General features: G+C 41.3%; 3 protein-coding genes across 6 annotated transcripts; 2 read left to right on the top strand and 1 right to left on the bottom strand.

Annotated features, from left to right (window-relative positions):
* Nucleotides 1-900: 900 nt before the first annotated feature.
* Nucleotides 901-9,355, top strand: capgb (capping protein (actin filament), gelsolin-like b). 4 transcript variants are annotated; one of them, XM_084691907.1, is made up of 9 exons: nucleotides 901-1,038; nucleotides 4,471-4,664; nucleotides 6,109-6,263; nucleotides 6,978-7,139; nucleotides 7,407-7,556; nucleotides 7,787-7,873; nucleotides 8,021-8,153; nucleotides 8,309-8,400; nucleotides 8,909-9,355. In XM_084691907.1, exons 2-9 carry the CDS (start codon nucleotides 4,472-4,474, stop codon nucleotides 8,972-8,974), a joined length of 1,038 nt encoding a protein of 345 aa, XP_084548033.1. In that variant the 5' UTR covers nucleotides 901-1,038; nucleotide 4,471; the 3' UTR covers nucleotides 8,975-9,355. The 4 variants fall into 4 exon arrangements, with proteins under 4 accessions (XP_084548033.1, XP_084548031.1, XP_084548032.1 ...); XM_084691905.1 differs by having other exon boundaries at nucleotides 946-1,038; nucleotides 4,268-4,664; XM_084691906.1 differs by lacking the exon at nucleotides 901-1,038 and adding an exon at nucleotides 2,210-2,354.
* A 1,842-nt stretch (nucleotides 9,356-11,197) lies between these two features.
* Nucleotides 11,198-16,787, top strand: LOC146222260 (uncharacterized). Its single transcript, XM_084692133.1, has 9 exons — nucleotides 11,198-11,243; nucleotides 11,981-12,129; nucleotides 12,389-12,487; nucleotides 13,571-13,699; nucleotides 13,869-13,988; nucleotides 14,479-14,607; nucleotides 15,353-15,431; nucleotides 15,581-15,607; nucleotides 16,011-16,787. Exons 1-9 carry the CDS (start codon nucleotides 11,198-11,200, stop codon nucleotides 16,541-16,543), a joined length of 1,311 nt encoding a protein of 436 aa, XP_084548259.1. The 3' UTR covers nucleotides 16,544-16,787.
* A 1,283-nt stretch (nucleotides 16,788-18,070) lies between these two features.
* On the bottom strand, nucleotides 18,071-23,660 carry LOC146222259 (receptor-type tyrosine-protein phosphatase eta). The gene is made up of 11 exons (XM_084692132.1): nucleotides 23,649-23,660; nucleotides 22,902-22,955; nucleotides 21,717-22,221; nucleotides 21,300-21,548; nucleotides 20,819-21,094; nucleotides 20,598-20,718; nucleotides 20,163-20,311; nucleotides 19,719-19,994; nucleotides 19,225-19,497; nucleotides 18,964-19,055; nucleotides 18,071-18,361 (listed from the first exon to the last, which is right to left on the bottom strand). The coding sequence occupies exons 1-11, from the start codon at nucleotides 23,658-23,660 to the stop codon at nucleotides 18,287-18,289; spliced, it is 2,082 nt and encodes a 693-aa protein (XP_084548258.1). The 3' UTR covers nucleotides 18,071-18,286.
* Nucleotides 23,661-23,992: the final 332 nt, after the last annotated feature.

Below are 23,992 nucleotides of genomic sequence, written 5' to 3'. Positions count from 1 at the left end.
TTCCAATCACCTTTGTTCCGACGAGATGGGCTACAATACCAAAGATAAAAAGACAGAATAGACACTTCTGTCTAGAAGGATCACTTTAACCTATGTTGTCCTTTGTGATCAATGCGAAGTTTGGGTTCTGGACTGTAGGTATCAAAACGGTACTGGACTATTTGCAATATAGCAGACGGCCCCCTTTCCAGTAACCTGTCATTGGGTACTGAATCAAAAACACTGATGCATCCTCTCAGTTCCTCTTTTTATTTCCCCTTTTCAATGTGGTCAAACCACAATATTGTCATGGAAACAAACAGTTTTGGATTAAGGACTACTTGGCATGACTACGCCTCTGTTCTAAATGGTGGGTTCAATATTTGCTACACACACTGTTAAACACAACACTTTCCAGATCAATCCATGACTTTCAAGTACGCTTTTTGTCTTTGATTTGGGAGTCAGTCGCTTCGAAAGGGAACCCTCGAAGGTTCTAAAAGTCCAAACACTCGGAGACGCCGTATGTGAATCATAAAATCCTGTCTGGGATTTGAGTATACAGTTTCAATCATGAAGCGATGGCATAATGTTTGGTTATGGGTGGGGCTCACTGTCAAGTACAGGGTTCCACTGGTGACTAACTTGTGGGTGGAAGTGTGTGTGGGGTGGGGGGGGCATTTATGACAGTATATAGTCACGTTGCTGTAATATTTCTCGAGGTAGATCCTGAGAGTAAGTTACTATTGAGCTATTGATTACTGTAAGAAGAATTCAGACCAAACCACACCCTCACATAGTCAACACCCCATGCACACACACACACTGAGTTTAGTTTACATTTGGTCTTTTCTTTACATTTCACACACACTGCACTTTTGTTCTTTTTTCAGCTTTTGTGGCTAAGCCAGGAGGCTGGGCTTCAACCTCATGAGACAGGAAGCAGGGTGGAGGACGTCTGTGTGTGTGTGTAGAGACGCGTTTCCTCTTGCATGACTGCATTTTCTCCCACTTTGTTTTCTGATACTGTACTGCAACCACCCCGCCCAAATCTGAAAGGTAAGCTGGCTAAGAACTTTGTAACTGATTTCTTCTCGATACTTTTTTTCTCTGTTACATTTTAAAAGGGGGATTTTTCCACCCAAGACGCTCCTTTGTATCTCTCCTTCTTGCATTCTTTTCTGAAATGTACTGTGGAGGAGCAATAAAACTCAGCCACCACTGAACTCCCTTTGCCTTCCCTCCCTCTCGCTCATTCCCTCCTTCCACTCTTCTGCTAACCGGTAAATCTGAATCTGATCTTTGCACTCTTTCATTTTACCCTTCCCTGTTTCAGTTTCGTAGTGTACGTGCTTTTTGCTTTTTTATTTATTATACTTCATACATATTTTCATGATTGTCCTCATTGGTCTTTCTGACCCTCTTATCTCTCTCTATCTCTCTCTCTCTCTCACACACACACACACACACGTACACACACACAAGCGTGCGCACACACAGACACACACACACACACACTGTCAATCAGCAAATTGCTCTCATATCTCTCCCTGCCTCCCTCCCTTCATCCCTTCCTCTCTGTGCCTGCCTGTAAATTGGCTGCTCTCATATTTCTCTCATCTGATTATGAACGCATGGGTGACTGGCTAGCTCGTTGACCTTGGCCACCCTATCTATGACCCTGTGTCTCCATCTCTTGCTCTCCCTCCCTCCATCTCTCTGTCTGACCAGACGCCAAGACCCACTCCACTGGCTGGGGCCAAAGGTTCAGGCACCACCTTATACCCCACTGTCTGTCACTGCATATGTCCTGATTCTCCTGAGTGACTGCCTCTCCTATTCTCCATGTTTCATTGACTTTTTTCCTTCCATGGTTGTCGTTCCCTAAAATCAATGTAAGCCACAAAAGAGGAAGACAAAATGATGAGAGCTGATGGTGAGGTTAAGCCTCAATTTCAAACCCTTTAGGGCGGAGACTCCTACTTTTTCTCTACCCCCATGGCAGGTAAGACATACAGGTGTGAAGGTGGCAGGGAAAGGGGAGGCAAAAGACAACGATGGAGAGACAGTAGTAAACAGCCCAGCAACGCACAGTAATGATCAGCGTGGTATTTAGCGTTTGTCAGGAACCCGACTCTTCCCCCACACGGCGTGCTAGCCATAGCCCGCAGGTATCATCACTCTATCTCCAGTTACCTACCCCATATAAGCTAACCAGGCCAGGTAAACGAACGCAAACACACTCCTCCCTCGCTGTCCGAGCCCCTCGCTCATTTCTCACACACAAACGTACACACACATAGCACACTCCAGCGGACAGGCAGAATGGAGCCGGAGTCAGACACCGTGCCGGCGCAAGTCGAGGGGATCATGCAGTTAAGTGGATAGGGGTTTTTTCTTTCTCTTTATTTACTCTTCAGGGTTGGTCCGGCTGTCCAAGCATTGTAACCCGAATACTTTAAGGCCCGCACGTGTGCTCCATTCGTGGTCCTTGTAGCCTCCTGACCTACCTAGCATTTCTGTGTTTGCGTTTAAGTATTTATTATCACTCTCTTTTTATCTGTTGCCTTTTTACTCTGACAGTAAGCCTACTCCTACTACTCAGGTGTCCTGAAATTAGTATCTTGGTAAATTAAAGTATGACGACGACATGTTTTCATCAGGAAAACGCAATTATTGTGGTCAGCATTTATTGTGAAGGAAACTGAGCAGGGTTTTCCTCACAAAATGATCAATGAGTGAACAATGTTAATGTACTCTGATAAATGTTAGTCTTAAGTTGTATTCAGTTAGTAAGTGTCTCGTGTTGGTGGCCTAAATATTGCCACCAACTGCACAATGTCACGTGATGTACTGTTATGATTGTGTGGCACGCACACATGCACACACACTAACAGACACACTGACAATGCACACCCATGCAAACACACAAATGATGTATTTATTTAAAGATTAGGCAATAGTTTAGCATTGCGGTCATAGTTTACAGTTTGTTTGCATTCACTTCAATATGTTCTTTCTTTCTTTCACACTTTACTTTTTCTCTTACTTAAGATGTAGGCCAAGTGTCTAAGGCTCACTTTGTATGTGAGGTCTTTGTGGTCAAGTGGAGGAAGGAAGTCAGAGTTGAGGTTTTCATAGATGCTGATCAACAGAAACATTCTTAGAATGTGATGAAAACGGAGATGAACAGACAACAGAATTCATAGCTAAGCATTTTTGTTCTGGTGAAGACAACTTAGTCATTTAGTAATTTCACTCAAATAGTTTTTACGGAGTTACTGAATGGTAATGCCAACCCAATCAGACTACATCAGTAACAGACTAAAAGTGGTTCCTGTCTGCAAACTTAAACATAAAGGACCAGTTTCCCAGACATGGATTAAGCCTAGTTTTAGAATAAAAACGTTTTAAATTGAGATTTTTATTGCACTTTTCTCATACTTAAGGGCTTGGCTTAATCCATGTCTGTGAAACTGGGCCAAACTACTGAAACACAGGACTTAAATTGTCACCCTGTCATAGGTGAGGACACAAAGAGTATGTTGTGAGCAACAAGTGTTACCCAACTGTATATAAACAATATTAAGTGCTTAAGAGTATTTTATTTTGACTCCTTTAGAAACATGACCACTATAAATAGCACATCATTTTGATCACTTTGTGGTAGGTGGCCCATAAACATTTGTTTATGTTTTTGTTGTATCAATGACAATTTAGGTCATGCAACGACTACTCATAAAGTTATAAGGCTTATAATTCTAGTTTGCTGGAGAGAGAGCATACAAGAGATAAGTGGAGCAAGAGAGAGACAGAGAGAGAGAGAGAGAGAGAGAGAGAGAGAGAGAGAGAGCAAGTCAAATAAAGCAAAGAGAGTTACAAAACTGTAAAGGGAGGAGGTACTTTGTCCAATGTAAAAATCTGAGACATGATCCAGCTTGTCCAGAGGCACACCTTCTTCTACAAAGGCACTGGTGTTGCGTTGGTACTGCGTGCTTCCTTATTGTCTTGCATAGCATGGATGTCATCAAGCAAGTGTTGTCTGGGAAATCGTTTTCTCAAGTGTTCTTCCCATCCTCTTGTCCTCTTCTCCTTAAACATCTACCTACATGGACGTTTGTATATGTATGCCTGTGCATGTTTTTAGTTATATAGTTCCAACTTTCTGCCAATTCCTCCAAATATGTGCTACAAGCGTATAAACAGCGTACAGACGTACGTAGTCATCCTATGGTAACCTCTCCTCTTCGGTCATTCCTCTTTGACTTTCCCTTGACTTCATCTACAGGGCAAGACGCAGCCGTGCTTCGAAAGATACGTCAACATGATGTCAACACACACAGACACTACACACCTACACTCCCCTCGTAATCCCATGTCCCATGTAGCTCATTGTCTTCAAGTCAGATCCCCAACTTTTCCTCTCTCCCCTCCCATCCATCCATCTTTCCATTCTCCCCTGACCCACCTCACCCTCGTCTCTTCCGCCAGAATGCTCCACTTCCAGGCAGCGCCGGGCCAGTTCGGGCCTGACACCAGGGAGCCAGGCCTGAAGGTGTGGAGGGTGGAGAAGATGAAGGCGGTGCCGCTGGAGCCCTCAGAGGTGGGGGCCTTCTTCAACGGGGACTCCTACCTGGTCCTGGAGAACCGGGGAGAACAGGGGGCAGACCTGCACATGTGGATAGGTGAGATTCTGGAGAAGCAGGGGGGTGTCAGTGCACTCATTGTTTTGAAGTGATGCTCGAACTTTGACTGAACACTACACATTCTTGGCCACGGTTGATTATTAATGAATATTTCTCATGTAGTTGAAACGTTGGCCTTCAAACAAATCAACTTGGGTTGTTAGTCATCAAACCCTTGGAAGTACATGAAACGGAATGCAACACCTTATTGGTTAAACAGTAACTCCCTGTCTTAAAATATATTCTGTTGTAATTTGCAATGGCTTTGTGATTTTATAGCGATATCAGACAATGATAGTAAAAAAAGATGATATAAGTTAGGGTCTTTCATTAGTTTTATGAAGACGTGAAGGTACTTCAGTGCAATAACTGAGCTTGGGTCAAATACAGCAATGTCAGGAAATTGTGGAGCAATCTTGAGTATGTGTTGTCAAGCCCTCGTCAAGCAGCTAGTCAACTTGTGTTCACACCACATCTAATTACTGTAACTAATAACCCTCTGGCTAATGGCCCCGACACAAAGCCAGGCGGACAACCCAACGAGTAATCATGTGAGGAGAGAGGGCCAAACGAAATGGACGGCAGGATGACAACAGAAAGAATGAGAGAGAGGAGCGGAGAGAGAGGAGCGGAGAGAGAGGAGCGGGGGGTGTGGCTAAAAGAGGGAAGGGATCCCGAGGGAAAAAGGGAAGGGCGGGTTTTGTGTAGAGGCCATCAAATATGCAGGAGCGTTGTTACAGTGCTCAAATGTGGCCGTTGTTTCCCAGCGTGTATCCGGTGCTTAGGTAACACTAAGCTGATTGTCACAGCATGAAGAGGGCCCTCATCTGAAGCCCCCCTGTTTATCTGGCCCTGGCCCTCGTTCCCCCCCCCCCCGTCCCCCGTCCCTCCCTCCACTGACTTTCACTGAACGCACACAAACATGTCTAGAAACGCGCAAGCACAGCGACCCAGCACACGACCCCTGACCCCAGCGATGTCGTGTGTGTGTCCGCCGCTTGTTCCCTCTAGTTGTGTGTGTATCCGTTTCTCTGTCTGTTCACCTTGTGTGTGATACCACCCCCCCCTCCCCCCCGGGCCTCGCTCTGCTGCTCTACTCATCCCTCTGTCCTCTCTTTCACCTCCAACTCTTAACGCTCCCCTCCTAACCCAGGCCAGCTTTTTCCCCTCGCTATCTCTTTCTCTTCCTTGTTCTTGCTTTCTCCTTTTTACCCATTTGACCCTGATCTGTTTTGCGACTATTTCAGGATCTAAGTGTACTTAAGTGCACTGTTGAGACAAAAACAAACATTTTTCATACAGAATTAACCAAAAATGTGTTGAGTTGTGGTTTGTGAAAAATGTTATTGAAATGACCACCACAAACCAAACTATATTGTCCTTAACATAGTAGAATCCATGCTCTTTATCCCCTGACCCACCTCCTCTCTGTCCACTGTGGCAGGGGAGAAATCGTCTCGTGATGAGCAGGTAGCATGCGCTATGCTAGCTACCCAGTTGGACAACTTCCTGGGTGGCGACCCCATCCAGCATCGGCAGGTCCAGGGCTATGAGTCAGCTGAGTTCATGATCCTCTTCCCTCGGGGAGTCAGCTACAAGGTGGGCAGAAGGAGGCGGGATCTGAGCCAAACACACCCCTCTGTGCTAGTCTCATGAAAGAGATTTCTCCAATAAATGTTGCTTGTTTTTCACCCAAACCAAATACAATACACTCAAAACTGTATTTTAGACTAAATCCTTGAGATCTTTTTTAATTGCATAGTGAGCAATGCATTTGGAAATGATGGGGAATAAGACACATTTCTAGGAAAATCAAAAAACAACATTTGTTAAAACAAACATTTGTTAAAACAAATCCTAAACTAATCAAAATCCTTTTTTTTTTTTTTACGTGTATGCTGTTCTTTTAGGCTCTACATATTTTAACATTTTGTAAAGCAACATGTTGCTGTCTTCTCAAATTTCAGAGAAACAGAAAACATCATTGTTAGTCTATGACCTTCTGAGACATTATTACCAAATTATCACTAAATTATCCGCTTATATAACTATGGACATTTTGAGTTATTTTCCGGAAAGATTATCCCAGCACTTCCACTAGCTGAGTAAACAATGTTAACAAACATAGACAAACTTGATCTTTCAAGAACTGGTAAGTTTGGATGTATGAGCTGGTGTATTAATAAAGAAGCACATTTCGAGTGCACCTTTAATTACCTTCTTACCTCAATCTTATTATTATACCATTTTATACGTTTTATAGTTTCACATCTTTTTTCACATATTTTCTTTCTTCATCATACACACACACAGGACGGGGGCGTGGAGTCGGGTTTCAGACGACCCCAGTCAGGTTCAGGCCCCATCCACAGGCTTTACCAGATCAAGGGGAAGCGGAATATCCGTGCCAAGGAGGTGGCGCTGAGCTGGGAGAGCTTCAACAAGGGGGACTGCTTCATCCTGGACCTGGGAGAGGTGAGCGAGACAGGGTCCTCCTCTGCTGATGATAGACACAAACCATGAACCACTCGAAATCTCTGTTAACAGGCAACAACTGTTTATCGTTTGGGGTGGGATATGACGTGGGGAATGAATAGTTGAACATTCGTCTTTTGTGTAACTAATCTAAAGGGGTATTTAAGATGTATCAAATGGGACGGAGCTGGCGTGGTTCAAATGGCAAGAGAAACAGCTGAAGGGGGTTGCTCGGTTATTTGTCGGCCTGTGTTATTTGTGTGGTAGACCATCATATCATGGAGCGGCTCTCAGGCCAACATGTTCGAGAAGCAGAAGGTGCGCGAGATCGCCAGCCTGATCCGAGACACGGAGAGGCACGGGAAAGCGCGCATCACCGACATCAACGAGGGAGAAGAGACGCCTGAGATGCTCAAGGTGAGACGAGGGGTCACGGGGTCATTACTGAGGTAAGTAAGGATCTGTGAATGTTTGCTGGTGTTTACTAAATTTACCATTGAAGGTTTTTTTTTAATCAAATGTTAGTAATGGGTTAATAGTTGGTTGTTACGTTTTTTATATTCCAAAGGTTTTTAGCTAATCGAAAGGTTTTTTGATTATGACAACATAAACCACATCCCTATAAATCATGTCCATGTGATTGACAGGTGCTGGGACCAATGCTGGAGCTGGCTGAGAGCACTCCAGAGGAGGACAGCAAAGCTGACGCCTCAAACTCTGCCTCCCTCTTCAAGGTTTCTGAAACTGTTTTTTAATAACCTAAAACTAGCACATAGCAGAATAGTCACTTATATTCCATAACCTAGTAAGTAATAAAGGTCAAAAGGTTAATTCAACAAACAATCTGACCCAGCACCTCTGATTAACCGTGTTCCTCACAGGTGTCCGATGCGACGGGTTCTATGACGATGACCAAAGTGTCAGAGAAGAGCCCATTTGCCAAGGATCTGTTGGTACGAGACGACTGCTTCATCTTGGACAATGGAGCCAATGGAAAGATCTTTGTCTGGAAAGGTGAGAAAAAAAACTCTTGACCCTTGAACGACGAATCTCTGCCACACGTAACGTACACCCGCAAGGGGCAAAGGAATGAAATGTTAATGGAAGTCCCGTGAAAAGGAGGGTGGGTGCAACCTGGGATGAGATGTTGTTCCATTGGTGATTGACAGGTACCGGTGCCAATGCGGAGGAGAAGAGGGAGGCCCTTAAGATGGCGGATGACTTCATCAAGCAGATGAATTACCCCAGGATGAAAACACAGGTGAGTCATTCTTTGGGAACTAAGCTGTTTGGGAGAGTGACCTGGCCAGTGGTGAATAGACTGACATTGAAAGACTGCAAAAGGTGTTGCTATGTGAGCACTGGGTCCTGAAAACCTTGTTACAGCATAACTCTGTGACCAACTTTAGGATGTAATAAGTTACGTTTTTGATGCTTTTTTCCCACACATTGTATTTTTACTGTTGTGTAATTATGCAGATGTTCATGGTTATCATTGATAATACAATAACCTTTACTGTAACTGTGACATATTTGGCCAATCGCATTCTAGGTTGATCTTAACAGAGCATCAAGAGAATGCATTGCTCTCCGATAATCCTTGTCTTATCAATTAATTAAATCATAGCTTTAATAATGTCCTTTGTGACTGAGACGTTTGTATTTTTCAACCGTCCAGGTCATGAACCTTAGATGTTATATGCTTTATATATATGAAAGAGGTGGTGTGTCACAATCCTGTTGTTTAATCCCTGTGCCTTGTTGGCTAGGTGGAGATTCTGCCTCAAGGGAGAGAGACCATCATCTTCAAGCAGTTCTTCAAGAACTGGAATTAAACATTGGTTATGAAACTCTCCAGTTAATGTTGCACTCAAAAAAGCGATGGAATATTCTAGTATTTCCTATCTAACGGTTGTCATGGAGGAGCTACAGCAGTGACATGTCTTTTTTTATATGTGTTTACCTGTATGTACTGTATATATTTTTAAGGTACTGTGCTCTGTACTCCTTATAGATTCAAAGCTGTTTGTGATAAGAAATAGGTCAAATTACTTCATGTTAGGACCACAAATAAGGTTCAAGGTTATCAAAGCCAACACAAACATTCCCCAAATTATGTGGTTCTTCTTTTCTTTTTTTACATTTGTTGAAGAACACCAGGGAATTACTCCACAATCTAACATACATACTAATAAATTAAAAAAATTGAACCTGAATTGATTTGCTTGAATTTGTATTTTATTTTTGTAGTGTTTAAACGTCACGTTGAGTTTGTTATGGAACCTACATACATAACCTCCACAAAAATATTAGCTGAATAAGTGGACACCACACTTTCAGAAAATACTGAATGGTGGCAATTGAAAAAGGTTATTACTGAATTTGTTTAACTTTGTTCTTCGTGAAATTGTTTCAAGCTGTGTGAAGATATCAGGGGAGTCCTAACTCACTAACCTAGTTTGGTCAATGCAGTGAAAACTGCATGTAAAATGGCCCCAGCCTAGTAGATACTTTACTGTAAACCAACGTAAGCACATCTTTGGATTTATTTGATTTGAATCTCAATTTAAATTATATTTGACTATCTGGGTGGTACATCTGCTATCTGATAGTGAACATGAGACCATATCAGAATCAGATTCTACCTAGATAGTCGTGTTAAGTTAACACATACGGCACAACAGCCGCACCTGACTGGGGCAAGGACCTTACAGAGATGTACATGGTATCTATTGTATGTGAACCCTTGTGGAGGTCAACCATGTTGCTACTGTTGTGCACAGTAAAGAGGGTTCTGACACTCTGTACGGTGTCATGCATTTATGGCCTGCTTTCACCTTCACCCTAGGCTCTGAAGCTGTGGATGTGGGTGGGGATGGAGGGTGGGGGGTTAACATTAGATAGCTGACACCTGCACAGGAAGAACAAGCGGACACAATATTGATCCATTTATAGGTTTTATAATAACCCCCTCCCAACCCCCCTCACCACACATCACACACACACTCAGAAACACACACATCGTTTGTAGCCACTGCTAGTTAAAACTAATACTCTGGGACATTTCTGGTAAATAATCATGTACGTGCGTTACATTAACATCTACAAATATCCCATCCCTTAACTTTCTTCATGCAAAAAGGGTAATCAGTCATTGGGTGAAATGGGTTGGATGCCAACCAAACACTTTTATGACTCTTTGTATATAAAGGGCAAACTGGCATTAGGTAACCTATTGCTTATTTTGTGTCATGGTTATATAGATGGGCCCAATTGATGATCTGCAGCTATGAATGTATACTAAACGCCTTTTTGGTTACACCTTGATGGTTGCAATGTTGTCTATTTGTTTGCCATTAGTCTCCACTCAGTGTAATTAGGTGAAAGGTTCAATGGATAACAATTGTTTATTCACCAGTATAGTAGCCTGTGTCAGCACGTATGAGTGGGTGTTTGCCGATGCCATAGTTAATACCTTTAGGCCGTTATCTCCTTCAAATTGACCTTATGACCAATGAGAAATGGTCAACCTGTGTCATCAAGGTGTCTGACACGCAAAGAAGACGTGGCCTGTTATCTTCAGCGATCATAAACAAGCATGGATCTCTCTTGAGTTTCCTGTAAACCAGGTGTGATAGGCGGGAAGGTTCATGCTGGACTTGATACCCCTTCAAGATCGTTCCCGTGCTCTCTCCCCATTGGACCCTGCTGAGGACCATAAAAAAGTCCCAAGGTCAAAATATATTGATGAGGAACAAAAACACTGAGCATACAGAGTTTGCCGCCCAGTCTGTCTCTCCTTAAGACCGAGCGCTGGCCCTCTCTTCAAATAAAGGGTATGGTATCACATACACAACTTTAGAATTCTAGTCAAATGGATTCATCAAATGTTTTTATGGTCATGTCATTTACATGTTTTTTATGCTTTGTTTTTTTCTCATTTAAAATATTTTGATTGCATTTACACTTTACCTACATACATTATTACATGACTACTTCATGGCTAGACATCTTTTGGAACATTTTCAAGGTGCATGTTTTTTCACATAGGACTTGAGATGACTCACTTTGAGATGAAGAGTATTCTGAAAAGCAAGACGACGAGTAAGTATCTCTTTCTTTGCCCTTCATTGAGGTTATTTAGATGAAGATATTGGACTGCAGTTATCCAAAATATTTGATCTAGAACAAACCCTGTGGTTACAGAGATGCATGTGCCATATCACTGATACTAAGATGTCTGTGAATCCTTCATCTTACCAGCTGGACATTTCTGGCTGTGAAATAATAGATTTTATATGATTTGATTTTAGATTACCATCAAAACTTAATGAGAAAATGTTGCCAAATAAATTAGACATAAATTGTATACAAAATCTCAGTGTTAAAGAAGTTTTAAACGTAAGTTACCTGTAAGACTGTACAGTCGTGGCCATAAGTTTTGGCAATGACAAATGTTGTGTTTTGCAGTTTGCCGGTTCAGTATTTGAGGAAAATGTTTTCACATGTTTTTATAGAATACTGGAATCACAGTAAGGCACATTTCATATTTTTTAAAGCTTTTTTGGGGCGAACATTTTCAATATATCCAAAGAGTCCCCTCTTTTACAGCAGTCAATCTGCTGTTAAAATCCAATCAGAATGATAGATTGATTTCACCTGGCTAGAACTTTTGACCATGGCTGTACCAAATGCCTTTCAAAAACCAGAGTGTCTTTCATGAACAACTTCAAACCACGATTATTCACACATTACCACATAGAAAGAAATTGATTATTTTACAAATCCTTCCTGTTTGTGAATGAAACCCAATGATCCCTCCACTCCCTCCCCCTCCCCAGAGCTGACCTCTCGTCTGAGGCTGGAGGAGTCCACCCAGAGTCACTCCATCGGGGCGGTGCGTTGGAACCTCCCTGAGGAGAACCTCCAGGCCCACTCCTCGGCCCCTAGCAGCCACATCAAGAGCAGCGCCCCTTCCACATACTCGCAGGTACCCACCGTGTCAAGTAAACTGCAGAATACACACACATTGGCCTGTAAACACAAATAAACCAGCACACAGCAGGTATAAGCTTGATCTGAGTCAGCTCATTACCTGTCTCAAACTTTAAATGTGATCATATTCTATTATATACATGGGTCCTTTGTCCAAAATAATTGTTTATGTACATCGTATGTGTCACACTGTGGCTTTTTAGGTGTGTTTGTCCATCCATACAGATGTATGTGAATGTGTCACTCTTCTTCAGCAACACCCTCGTCAGAATGGCCTGAAGGACCTGAGGACCTTGCAGGAGTGTGTCAACTTTATCAACCACTGGAAAGAGCAGGTGGCCCAGGTCTGCAAGGTAGGCCCCAAGTGAGAAAACTAGAACTAAAGGGGTTTAGGGGAATTTCTGTCAATACAGTTGACAGAAATGCCAATGGATAAAAAAAAAAAAAGATTGATATAAATATTTAGAGGGAAAGGAGTAAGTTAGAGAAACAGAAAGAGAGCATATAATATTAAAGTGCAAAGTTGGGGAAGTAGAAAAAAGGGGTTGAATAAGGAACAACAAAGTAGCATTGAAGTAAAGAAGAATCAGTGAATACAAATGGTTGCGTGCAAGAGTGTTATCAAACAATTTAATTATGCGGCAAGTTCAATAACTGCTCAAGATCAAAGTTCACACAAGTTCTGATGTCTAGTTTGTTTATGTAAATACTTCAACAACAAAAAAATTGACAAGGAAATAGAGGATAGAGGATAAAGGAGAGTTTACCTCATTTTCATGTACTAGATTAGACTTCACTGGCAGACAAATGTCTCTTTAAAATAAGAAAGGATGCCTGAAAAGCAGGTTATTGCCTGTCATGGTATACTAGTAACAATGTACTTTTTAACTGGTCCATAAAAAAATAGCTGTTTTAGTTCATCTGCATTAAGAGTTTGAAAGACAAGATAAGGTTCAAAACTAGGTCTGGTAAATTCTGGTGACGAAAATAACCCTTCACCCAATTTCCCACTATGGGAAACGATTTATGGCTGCACGCGTATCGGATAAGCGTTGCTATTGGATACCATTACACAGTTAAGCGTCCCCAGGTGAATGACACAGGCATATGTAACTGATAGGATTGTTCTTATTGCTGTGTACTAATGGGTTACAGAGACTACAGAGACATGCTTGTACATGTAGTTACAAGTGAGGGTGTAATTGTGTAAACTGAAGACATACACCTCAGTTCCATCATCAGATATTCTGGCGTTAATTACCTTGGTTGATTACACACACCTGGAGTGTAGGGCTTTGAAAAAAAGCAATATTTCAAGAGGGTTACATAACTGTACTTTATATAACTGCCTTCCATATCAGGATAAGGTTATCATCAAATAACCTGCACGAACAAAAGACCCGTATCACTGTATTTGACCCTGTGTCTTGTTTCAGGGGAAAAGTGATCCAGAGGAGGGCAGTAGTCAAGGGGTGCCCCCTGCCGACCACCGTATGGAGCGCAGTCTGGAGGAGAGCAGGAAACTCATCCTCATGTGGGCCAGCGAGCTGAATAACGTCGACAAGGTGAGCAAAGTCCCATGGGATCCATGTGCCTATCGCTGTAAAAGAGAATAATAAAAAAGATTTACAAGCAAATCATGCTTCCTTATACTCTACGGGAACTAAATAAAACATCTGCATAGCAGTTAACAGATTAAAAAACTTCTAAACCTAATCCCCTGTGCGTCCTCAGCTGTCGAAGGAGTGCCGTGAGGAGGATAAGGAAACGGGGTGTGTCAAGGGGGAACAGGACCTCAACGAGGAGCTCCAGAGAATCTTGGAGTGGGCCAAGGAGCTGCAAAGTGCCTCAGAGGTGAGAGGTCAGGGCTGAGAATCAAGATCCAACGGTCAAACTGATAAATACTCAAAGGTATAGAATCGGAACTTCTGTAGAGATTAATCTGTCAGGAGGATAGCAAGGCTCATTAGATCTCCTGCTTGCTCCCAGGGGTTTTATAGAAATGTGTTTGATGTCCAAGAACTCATTCAGTGCCAAGCCATTAGCTGCTAATCGTCTGGGCTAAAGGTTACAGAAATGCAGTTGTTTCTGGGTGTTTTGTTTTGACTTACCTCTCTTTGTCTGTGTGTTTGGCTGTGTGTGTGTGTGTGTGTGTGTCTGTCTGTCTGTTTGTGTGGTGTATGGTGTGTGTGCATGTGTGTGCCTGTCTCTGTGTGTGGTGTGGTGTGTGTATCTGTCTGTTTGTGTGGTGTATGGTGTGTGTGCATGTGTGTGCCTGTCTCTGTGTGTGGTGTGGTGTGTGTATCTGTCTGTTTGTGTGGTGTGTGTGTGTGTGTGTTTGTAGAGCTGCGGGGTGCAGAGCGAGGAGCTGGGTCAGGTCCTGCGACTCGTGGGACTGAGGAAGAAGAGGCTGGTCAACCTGCTGCCTCTGCTTGAGTTCATCACATGGTCGCTGCTGAAGGAGGACAGCAAGGTGAGCCCTCAACAACACTAACCAGGCTGGAGGGAGCAGATCAAGCTGAGCCGACTTTAAAATATGTAAACCTCTATACACCACCATCTTTGAATCCGCTTTTCTGAAGTCAAAATTAGCATCTTCGTGCTAGCTGCAATTCTGAACCTCCTGTACAGAAAATCCAAGCAAATATCACACAAAGATCTTCACGCATCTAATGCTTGCCGCGTTTCAGCCACAGTGAATGATTGACAGTTGTCTATTTTGCTGTATCTACTGAGATTCTTGGCATGTGGTGGAACAATAAAACATATTGATAAGAACACTGACCACAGCAGAATATAGATACGCTGTGTCCTTTATTTTTATAAAGTTATGGGTATCAGCATTGCAGGGCCAATGTGTTATCTGCATGGCAGTACGATAGGTACAATCTTTATTTAAATTCTTTCAGCAAAAAAGACTTGTTTTTCCCCCTATAAACATGTTGTGTAAGCTCAGAAAGGAATGCCTTCCTTACTGCTTTTTTTTGTGTCACTCAAACCCGAGCGCAGGAGTTCAGACAAAGATTAGGGTTGCAGTTGGTCATATTTAAGTATATTTTATGTTACCTACTGCAGCTTTAAGTTAACCACAAGAAGGATGAGCATTACTTAAATAATTTGTTGTGCATGTCAATTTGATTAGAAACAATAACAATTGTTCCAAAACTATGCCCCAATCTAACGCAGTAATACTGCATTTCTCTCGTCATGTTCTTTAGGATATGATTCCACAGCTATGGCTATCAGCTAAGCAACATACCTGGAAAGCTGGAGCACCAAGATACATACCTAAGTCAGGTGAGGGATCTTTGACAGCGAAGAGACTGGAACAGTTCACTCACAAACCATTTAGACTTTATGAAGTATTTCAGTTCAAGCTGCAAGGCGCAGTGTTTTCAAACACTTAAATGGAAGCTAAATGTAAAGGATTCTTTTTTCTTTTGTAGTGTGGAGTTGGATCAGCAGTGCCTCAGGTAAGAGGACCTCCGTTATGTAGGAAATCAAGTTAGATTGAGGATTAGAAAAACTGTGGCCATGCTCTCTTTCAGGACCTGTGGTCCAGCAGCTAAATAGCTGGATGTAATAGCATCTGTTTGTTTCTTAATTAGCTGTTGGTTGTGCAGCAGTGAGTGTAAAGGTTCGAGGCATGTTGGGAATCATAGAAGGAGAGAGGAAGAGAGAGAAAGAGAGAGAGAGAGATACTGTAGGAAGAGTGAGAGAAAGAGAGAAGGGAGGGAGAGAGAAAGATATACAGCTGGGAAAACATTGCAACATTGAAAACATATACAAAACACACAAAGCACCAGACGACTAAAGCATGAAAAATAAGATCAGATTGGAAAGATTTCTCAAATGTCTATCTTTTTAACATTGCAGCTGACGTAACCCTTGACCCCTTGACCAACCACCCATGGCTGCAGCTCTCAGATGACCACCTAAAGGTCCAGGAGGGTCGGACTGAGTTGGCCCTGCCCTACAGCCCCCTGCGCTTCGACAGCTGGCCTGGCGTGCTGGGCTGGGAAGGATACTCCAGCGGGCGCCACTACTGGGAAGTTGACATTGCCAACAATGGCTACTGGCGCATCGGTCTGACCACCGGCGACTCCAAACGCCACGGCCGCTTTCCCATGAACCCCCGGTCCGGATACTGGTCGCTGTGGCGAAGCACGCGGCAGTTTTATGCCTGCACCAACCCTGAGACCCTGCTGCCAATCAGTCTAGTGCCACGCCGGATGGGCATCTATCTAGATTATGGGGAAGGGCAGATCTCCTTTTTCAACGCAGAGAATAAGTCGCACATCTACACATTCACGGGCACCTTCAGAGAGAAGCTGTACCCGCTGTTCGCGCCGCTGGACGGACGCACGCTCATCACCATCGTCTCACCACACGAAATCTCAGCGTTTTAAAATCAACCAAAATCCTTTGACCCATGCTCATTTCCCTGTCTGTCTCTGATGGACCCTCCTACATTCAGGAGAAGAACAAATTAAGTAGAATCAAATTAAAGAGGGGTTCAAGTTAGATTTTTGTCATTAAAAACAACAGTGCATTGGCATTATTTGTGTCCGTCTATGCCTAAGCTCTAAATGCAATCTGACACTTTCAAATGAAAACAACCAAGCAAAAAATGAAAACAACTACTGTTTTTACGCATACCTTTAAGTACTACTGTATATATGATCTATTATACTATGTATCTATCCATATCTATTTATGTGTAAATCTGTTTATCTATGCACCGTACTCTGCACTTTCCCAATATGTATATGAACGTGTTGATATTTGAAAATACACTTTGTATGGACCACATTTCTTATCCCATTAAATATTGTTACAGTACAAGAATTTCAGAGTTCAGAACACACGTTTGTGAGGATGGAATCAGCACATCAAAACCTTAAAATGGATTGTTCTTTCACCAAAAAAACTCTCCTTTTGTGTAATAACATTTACCAAAAGAAAAAAAGAATACAATCTGTATGTATATATTTTCGCATAGTTTAGCATGTCGCAAACCTTCATTTCTAATGCCACTAATATTACGTAAAATGTAATGTTAACTATAGATGCGCTTGCTTGAAACAAAGTTAATGAGATAAAGATTATCTTATTATGTAAGTGCTTTACTTGCTACACAAATACAGCTGTTAAACTAAACGTCTTTGCTTGTAAATGTTTAGGCAGACCCATAGAAATTAGTGAATGAACACACTTCCCTCCCCAGTCATATGCTGAGATAACACATGAACACCAGCCCACAGTTTGTGGATACAACCAAATCAACCTATGATTGACACTTCATTCAAACTGAAGTAGATGGAAAAGTACAGTGTATGAAAATCGATGTTCTGCATGCCCACCCGGAGAAAAACAAGAATGTTTCCTCTTGTAAAATTAGAGCAAGTTTTATGGTAAAGCATATTTTTCTTGTAAAGAAGTCATAGGTTCTAAGCCCCCGAGTCTTTTTACTGTCTTGTGTTAGAACCGCTTTGACTTGAGGCTCATTTAACACACACTAAAAGACAATATCACTAGCTATTCACATATTCACATACAAGCATGACACAAAACAGCACATCATAAAACATCATGATTGTCATGATAGTCACCTCCAACGTTACAGGTGCTACTTCTAGTTTTACTTAATTTTGACATGGATCGGTTTTATTCATTCCACCATTACAGGTTAATACAGGTTAACTTGACAACATGTCAAGTTCTCTCCACCCAGCAGTACTGCATCAAAGTTGTTGTAGATGGGGGACACACACCTAGTGAGGTTTTGCATAACTGATGCATAACTGCATGACTGTCCATAATGTTGGCTCAACATACTATACCTTTATGTAAATCATACTTCCTTCCCATGCTGTCTCATATTGGTATTTATGACAAAAACACCACGAGAAAGTCAGATAACAGATGTGTTTTTATTTATTTTTATGATACATGACTAGCCTAAATATGGGGTACATACCCAAATGTTTCCACTTCTAGACAAAGTTCAGTCAGTCCAATTTTTTTACAAAATCTGAATCTTGAAAATGACGGTGAAATTACATGATAAAGATATACAAGTATTTTGCATTAAAAACAGACAAACAAACCTGCACAATATACAGTGATTACGCTGAAAGTGTTTCAACTCTTTAAGTTTCATCAGGTTTTTCATCTAGTTTCCAAAACACTTGTTGATGAAATGTATTCTGTATGTGTTTTTGTAACTGCAAGACAACAAATTTACACAACCACAATTAAAAACGTGAGGGACTGTAAGGTACGTTATTCAGAATAACTTAAGTATGGTAATTGTGGTACTGTATGTGGAAGGAACATGCACTTTTCCTCTCACACATATAAACTCATTTACATTCTCACATGCAAGTGAAACGCTTTTAACCAAAACACACTTTTTAACACTCACACAAACTGAAAGATTACATGCTCACATACAACTGAAAATCTCTCATGAAAACGATTGAAAAGCTTTCACACAGATTAGTAAAAGGTGCTCATATACACAGTTAAAATTCTCACGTATAATATTGTAAAACCTTTAGATAAAAAACTCTGTATGAAAGCCTTTCAACATGGTGTATTACAATCTCAGCTTGTTGTTTGAGAAGATTTACGTATGTTGTTTGAGAGGCATTTTACCTGTATGTGTGTGTGGGTTTTAGAATGTTATGTGAATGAGTTTGGTTTCGTATGTGTGTGTGTGTGTGTGTGTGTGTGTGTGTGTGAGAAAAAGTACATGTACCCCTCACAGAAAACCTAGGAAAAAAAACTAATGATCAGTAAGCTTCCTTGTCATTATTGACCTTACCTGTTCAACTATTTTCAGTTTAGCATCCGTACAATTGGAAACCGTAGCAGCGGAGCACTCCATGTCCAGATATAAAAAACTTTTATTTGGGTCTGAGGGAAGGAGAAAGAGAGGAGAGAAGGAAGGACATTAGAGGTCACACTCACCCATTTACACACACCCACACACATTCACTTGTCATGCTGGTTCATATTTAGATGGATGTTTGAACATTAAATTAACCAAAAAGTGTTGTGTACGCTTATCATTTGTATGATTTACCTGTTATCTTAGTTGTGGAAACAGGGTTGCTTGTATGGATTCCAGAAATTGTGAATATAGAAAATGTGTAACTGGTTCCAGGACGCAGGTTGAAAAACGTGTGGCTGTTACTCGTGACTTTATCAACCTGCTCTCTCTCATTCCAGAACTCTGCAAAATACGTGACTTGGTAGGTCACAACTGCCCCTGAGGCATCCTCAGGGGGATCCCAAGTGATATTGACGCTGGTGTTGTTGCTGGATTTGACCCTGGCATTTTGTGGCGGCTTTGGCACTGAGGGAAGAAAAGAGAAAAGCCAGGGAGACAATAGGGGGAAAAGGTTAGATGGAGACAAATGAGAGGGGAGAGCGAGCAATTGTAAGTCAACAGTAAGAAAGTCATATACTTTGCAACACGCAAGTCTGCAATATTGGCAAAGCGACTGGCCTGCCCCTAACCCCACCACAGCACTAAGATAGTGAGAAACCCAATGAGACTCAATTCCAGTCACTCACATGTGAAATTAGCGATGGACCTCCATTCGCTTTTCAGGTCTCCATTTTTGGTCCAGATAGTCAGATTGTATTTGACAGAAGACTGTATCTTTGTTGTAAACTCAACATGAGTCTCGGTTGTGTTTAAAGGACATAGGTCAACATCAGGCCTTTTGTTGTCTTCTGCCAATCTTAATTCGTAACAGAAAACCTCATAGTTTCCATTAGGTGAGACCCAGGTGGCGTTAATAGAGTTTGTATCAGTAAGCATTATTATGTTAGACACAGTTCCTGGGGCTGGATAGAGAGAAAGAAAAAAAGAGAGACACAATGATTATGTAAAAATGGCAGCTTTGAAATCATCAGTCATTCATCTATGCATTCAACAGCATTTCACACATTCATCCATCCATCAGCCCATCCATTGAGCCTTTCATTTATACACTGCAATCCGACCATCCTTACCGGTAAAGCCTGTTTTATTGATGGAGTCTCCTTCCAGAGGGTTGTCCTGCACCAGCACCACCACGCTCAGGCTCACACTGGTGCCTGCAGGCAGGTTCTCCACACTGTAAGTGGTACTATCACCGCTGGTTGTGTTACAGTACCCAGTGCTGTAGGAGGATCAATTGAACATTTGCAAAGGTCTTCTCAAGTTAACGAAAATGGGGATCATCGTGATAAAAGATTTTTTGTCAAAATATATATTTTATGTTGGACCATGGTTGTAAATGTAAGTGATCAGATAAAGATGTATAGATTGCCTTACTAAAGAACCAAATTGATGTAATCATATTTTTAAAATCATGGTATACTAAAAATAGTTTAGAATATATAGACATTTATTTTGAACATTTCAAATATATTTTGTACATTAAATTGTTATAAAGGTCAGCTTACAAATTTTTCCACGACACACAGATCTTGTAATTAGAATAGATTCCGGCTGGATGTGTCCAATTAAGAAGCAGAGAGTGAGACTTTGGGTTGATGGCTTTCAGATCGAAAACTGTGCTTGGTTCTGTGAGAGAGAATGACATTTTTTTAAAGGTATTATTGTATTTTTTCTTTTTTAAATCAAGGAAAATACCAGATAGCACTCTTGAATATAGTTCATTTACTGGTGAAAGCTGAAATGTTCACCCGATCTCCCTCTTTGGAGTTGTTGACCTCAACGTTGACCTCAAACATGTAGAAGCCTCCAGGTGTCAGATTGACGACTTCTTTAAACGGTGTTTTTGTACTTGTTTTTGTAGTAGAAATGAAACTACTACGGAGTTTCATTTCACCAAGCCTGACCTGGTAGAGATCAGACTTTCCAGATGGCGGATCCCAGGACAAGAACACAGCTGTTTCTGTGACGTTGTTAACAATGAGGTTCTTGACTACGTCAGGTTCTAGAATGGAAGATGCAAGATTGTTGTCATTGACGTTCTTCTGTTTATATCTGGTCTTTCCTCTTCCTAGCCTTTTAGTACATTACATCGCTTAGCAATTCAACAGTAATCTACAATACATATACCAGTAATAATAACTAACAGTATTTGTATTAGCAGCACTACTTATTGCTACCATTAACTATAACAATATAACAATACTCACTGGTGTAGAAGGATGTATTTTGAGGGTTGAGCTCTCTCTCACACTTGATGGGGAACACCTGAACAGTGTACAGTGCACCTGGGGTCAGGTTAGTGAAATAATAGGTCAGTTCACGTTGGTAGAATGTCCAGTTTTGTTCCCCTCTGATGTTCACTAGGTAGCGACTAATGTCACCAGGCCCAGCCAACCAGGTCAGGGTAGCATTATGCAGGGTTATGTTGGTCACTTCAGCCTTGCCATAGAAGCGTTCTAGGCACAGGTGTTGGTTGCGATGGGGGAGTTAAGAGAAAAAGAGCAAATGACAGAGGCATTTGAATGCACATACAAACAAGGAAAAATTCCACTTATACATTCAAAATGCAAAGTATTCAAGTCAGTATTTTACACAGAACTTTTACGACAGAACAAACTGCTTACCTTCAAAGCAAATATAGGACAAACGTTCAGAGCAGTTCTTTTCAAACCAGAGTCCGGAGCTGACAATGTACACACATGGGTCCTCAAGGAACACAACCTCATCGTCAGTAGTGGTGCCATTGGTCACTGGCTCAGATCCCAATATTGTAATTGGTATAGTCGTCAGTTTAGTCGTTGGTGGAAGTGTACTAAAATATGAATTATTTGCATGAAACACGGAAATATTGTTGTTTGTGGGGTCCTCATTGGGGCAGCAACAACCACATTTGGGTTCTGGCATGTTGTACGTCTTCGTCAAATAGACAACCGGAACCTTGGGTTTGGATAGAACAGGTCGCCCTGGGTACCAGTTCTGATAGGACATCGGTTCACCATTGGACCAGCGAGACCAGGGATCTGAGCCATTGAGGTTCTTGCGGAACCCTATCCAGTAATCGGTGGTGAGGTTCTGGATCAGGTTGAGGACATTTTGAGGATTCAGGCTCACCATCTCTTTGTAGCAGACCTGATAGAATGAAACAACAATAATTACAACATGGAGCATTTTACCACTAGGAGTTCTCTTAAATAGCAGTAAAAGTTCTTAGCTAAGAGTTTCCTCCTAAAACATTCACAAAGCTCAAACTTTTACTAAAGAATGGGGAGAAATCTTTAACTAAGAGAAAGGGCGGGATTGACCTTGTTGCTATGGATGTTGTTGCAGCTAATTATTTGCCTCTTACATGTGCATCTCACCCCAGATCCACAATTCATACTGCTGCCTTTATGCATATTCATTATTTATTGATGAGATGCACATGTAAGAGGCGGATAATTAGTTGAACATAATTAGTTTAATTAGTGGCACTTAGCCTACAATTTAAAATATTTATTTTAATATGGCAACATTGTACCTCGTTCTACAATATTTCTATGATGAAATGAACGGACAGAGACCCATCCCCTATTAGCTGATCACTGTGGGCATTGTTAATAAGCTTGTTGACATCATCCATAGCAACAAGGTCAAACCCGCTCTTTGTCTTAGCTTAAGATCTCTCCCCATTCCTTTGTAAAAGTTGGTCTCAGCAGATTTGTTTTAGGAGGAAACTCTTAGCTAAGAACTTTTACTGCTATTGAGGAAAACTCTTACTATTAACATAACATGTTTTGTGAATACGGTCCCTGATCCGGATGTTCCTGTACCTGGCAGTGCTGTCTTGCCTGGTCCCAGGTGGAGGCATTGGACCATTTGTAGTACTGAGGTTCAGCCCCACAAAACGCCCAACACAGAGCTAAAAGAGAGAGATTGAGTTTTTGCATAATGTTTGCCTTTAGTCCAGGAAGTAAGGAAGTATGCCATCATAAAATACAAATTGGGATGTTTACACTACATGATAACGTGGTTGAAAACAAAAGTTGGTTTGTCACTGTCCAAATACTAATGCACTGCACTGTAAGTATCAGACAATACAGTTTAAGTGAGAAGGGAAGGGAAATATCGTTCTTTCAATAAATTTAAAGGGCTGTTATAACAGTGGCAAGTTCATAACAAAAACATTGTATACTGCATATACATTGCATATACCTTATTACATATTACTACTTAATATGTATGCATAGGCAATTTTACCACGGATGCAGGCGGTACATTTGCACTCCCTACTGTTGGGATGAAAACATTGACATTTTCAAATTATGTAAAAAAAAAAAAAACTATTAAATGTTTTTAGAATTGTTTTCAAAGTGATGTCAGTGTTGTATGTTCTATCATGGTATGTTGTACTCTAATGATTAATTTTACATTTTAAGACCTAGTATTAATTTTGAGCATGTTTTTGTAAGCAAAAATAATAAAATCACTACCCTTTGCACATAATCGTCTATGTATGTATGTATTGAAAGAATGATACTCCCTTTGTAAAAAGCTTACCTTCTTTACTTACACTTTACTTTCAAAGGCATTGTTTGATTTAATTACATGTTGGAGTTTGGAGCCAAAACAAAGAAAAGGTGTCACTGTGCAATATCTGAAATATAAATATTTTACTCACCCAACAATATCAAATGTATCCGGTTCATCCTCAGATTTGTGACAATGGAGTCTAATTCTGGTTCTGGTCAGAAAATCCAACAACACATTATTTGAAAATATAACTATTGAATTACAGAGTCAACATAAGTTGCTTTGGTTCTGAAAACCCCCCAAAAAACAGATTATAAGCATCACCTTTCCTACTTTATTCGCACAGGTTTGCCTCGAAGCATTGCAAGCACAACTGTGTCCTGAAAGGCTG

The sequence above is a fragment of the Hypomesus nipponensis genome, chromosome 25, assembly GCF_054491055.1.
Source record: "Hypomesus nipponensis isolate SF chromosome 25, ASM5449105v1, whole genome shotgun sequence".
Classification (NCBI taxonomy): domain Eukaryota; kingdom Metazoa; phylum Chordata; class Actinopteri; order Osmeriformes; family Osmeridae; genus Hypomesus; species Hypomesus nipponensis.
This window is presented reverse-complemented; position numbering and strand designations above follow the sequence as displayed.

What these genes read in the sequence shown, in the direction of transcription:
- capgb (XM_084691905.1), top strand. Translation starts at nt 4,304, where the DNA reads ATGATGTCAACACACACAGACACTACACACCTACACTCCCCTCGTAAT. An exon ending in AGACGCCTGAGATGCTCAAG is followed by an intron (nt 7,557 to 7,786) that starts GTGAGACGAGGG and finishes TGTGATTGACAG; the next exon opens with GTGCTGGGACCAATGCTGGA. An exon ending in ACCCCAGGATGAAAACACAG is followed by an intron (nt 8,401 to 8,908) that starts GTGAGTCATTCT and finishes CTTGTTGGCTAG; the next exon opens with GTGGAGATTCTGCCTCAAGG.
- LOC146222260 (XM_084692133.1), top strand. Translation starts at nt 11,198, where the DNA reads ATGACTCACTTTGAGATGAAGAGTATTCTGAAAAGCAAGACGACGA. An exon ending in CCCCTTCCACATACTCGCAG is followed by an intron (nt 12,130 to 12,388) that starts GTACCCACCGTG and finishes ACTCTTCTTCAG; the next exon opens with CAACACCCTCGTCAGAATGG. An exon ending in AGGTGGCCCAGGTCTGCAAG is followed by an intron (nt 12,488 to 13,570) that starts GTAGGCCCCAAG and finishes GTCTTGTTTCAG; the next exon opens with GGGAAAAGTGATCCAGAGGA.
- LOC146222259 (XM_084692132.1), bottom strand. An exon ending in GTCCTATATTTGCTTTGAAG is followed by an intron (nt 21,549 to 21,716) that starts GTAAGCAGTTTG and finishes ACCTGTGCCTAG; the next exon opens with AACGCTTCTATGGCAAGGCT. An exon ending in AAATACATCCTTCTACACCA is followed by an intron (nt 21,095 to 21,299) that starts GTGAGTATTGTT and finishes CTTCCATTCTAG; the next exon opens with AACCTGACGTAGTCAAGAAC.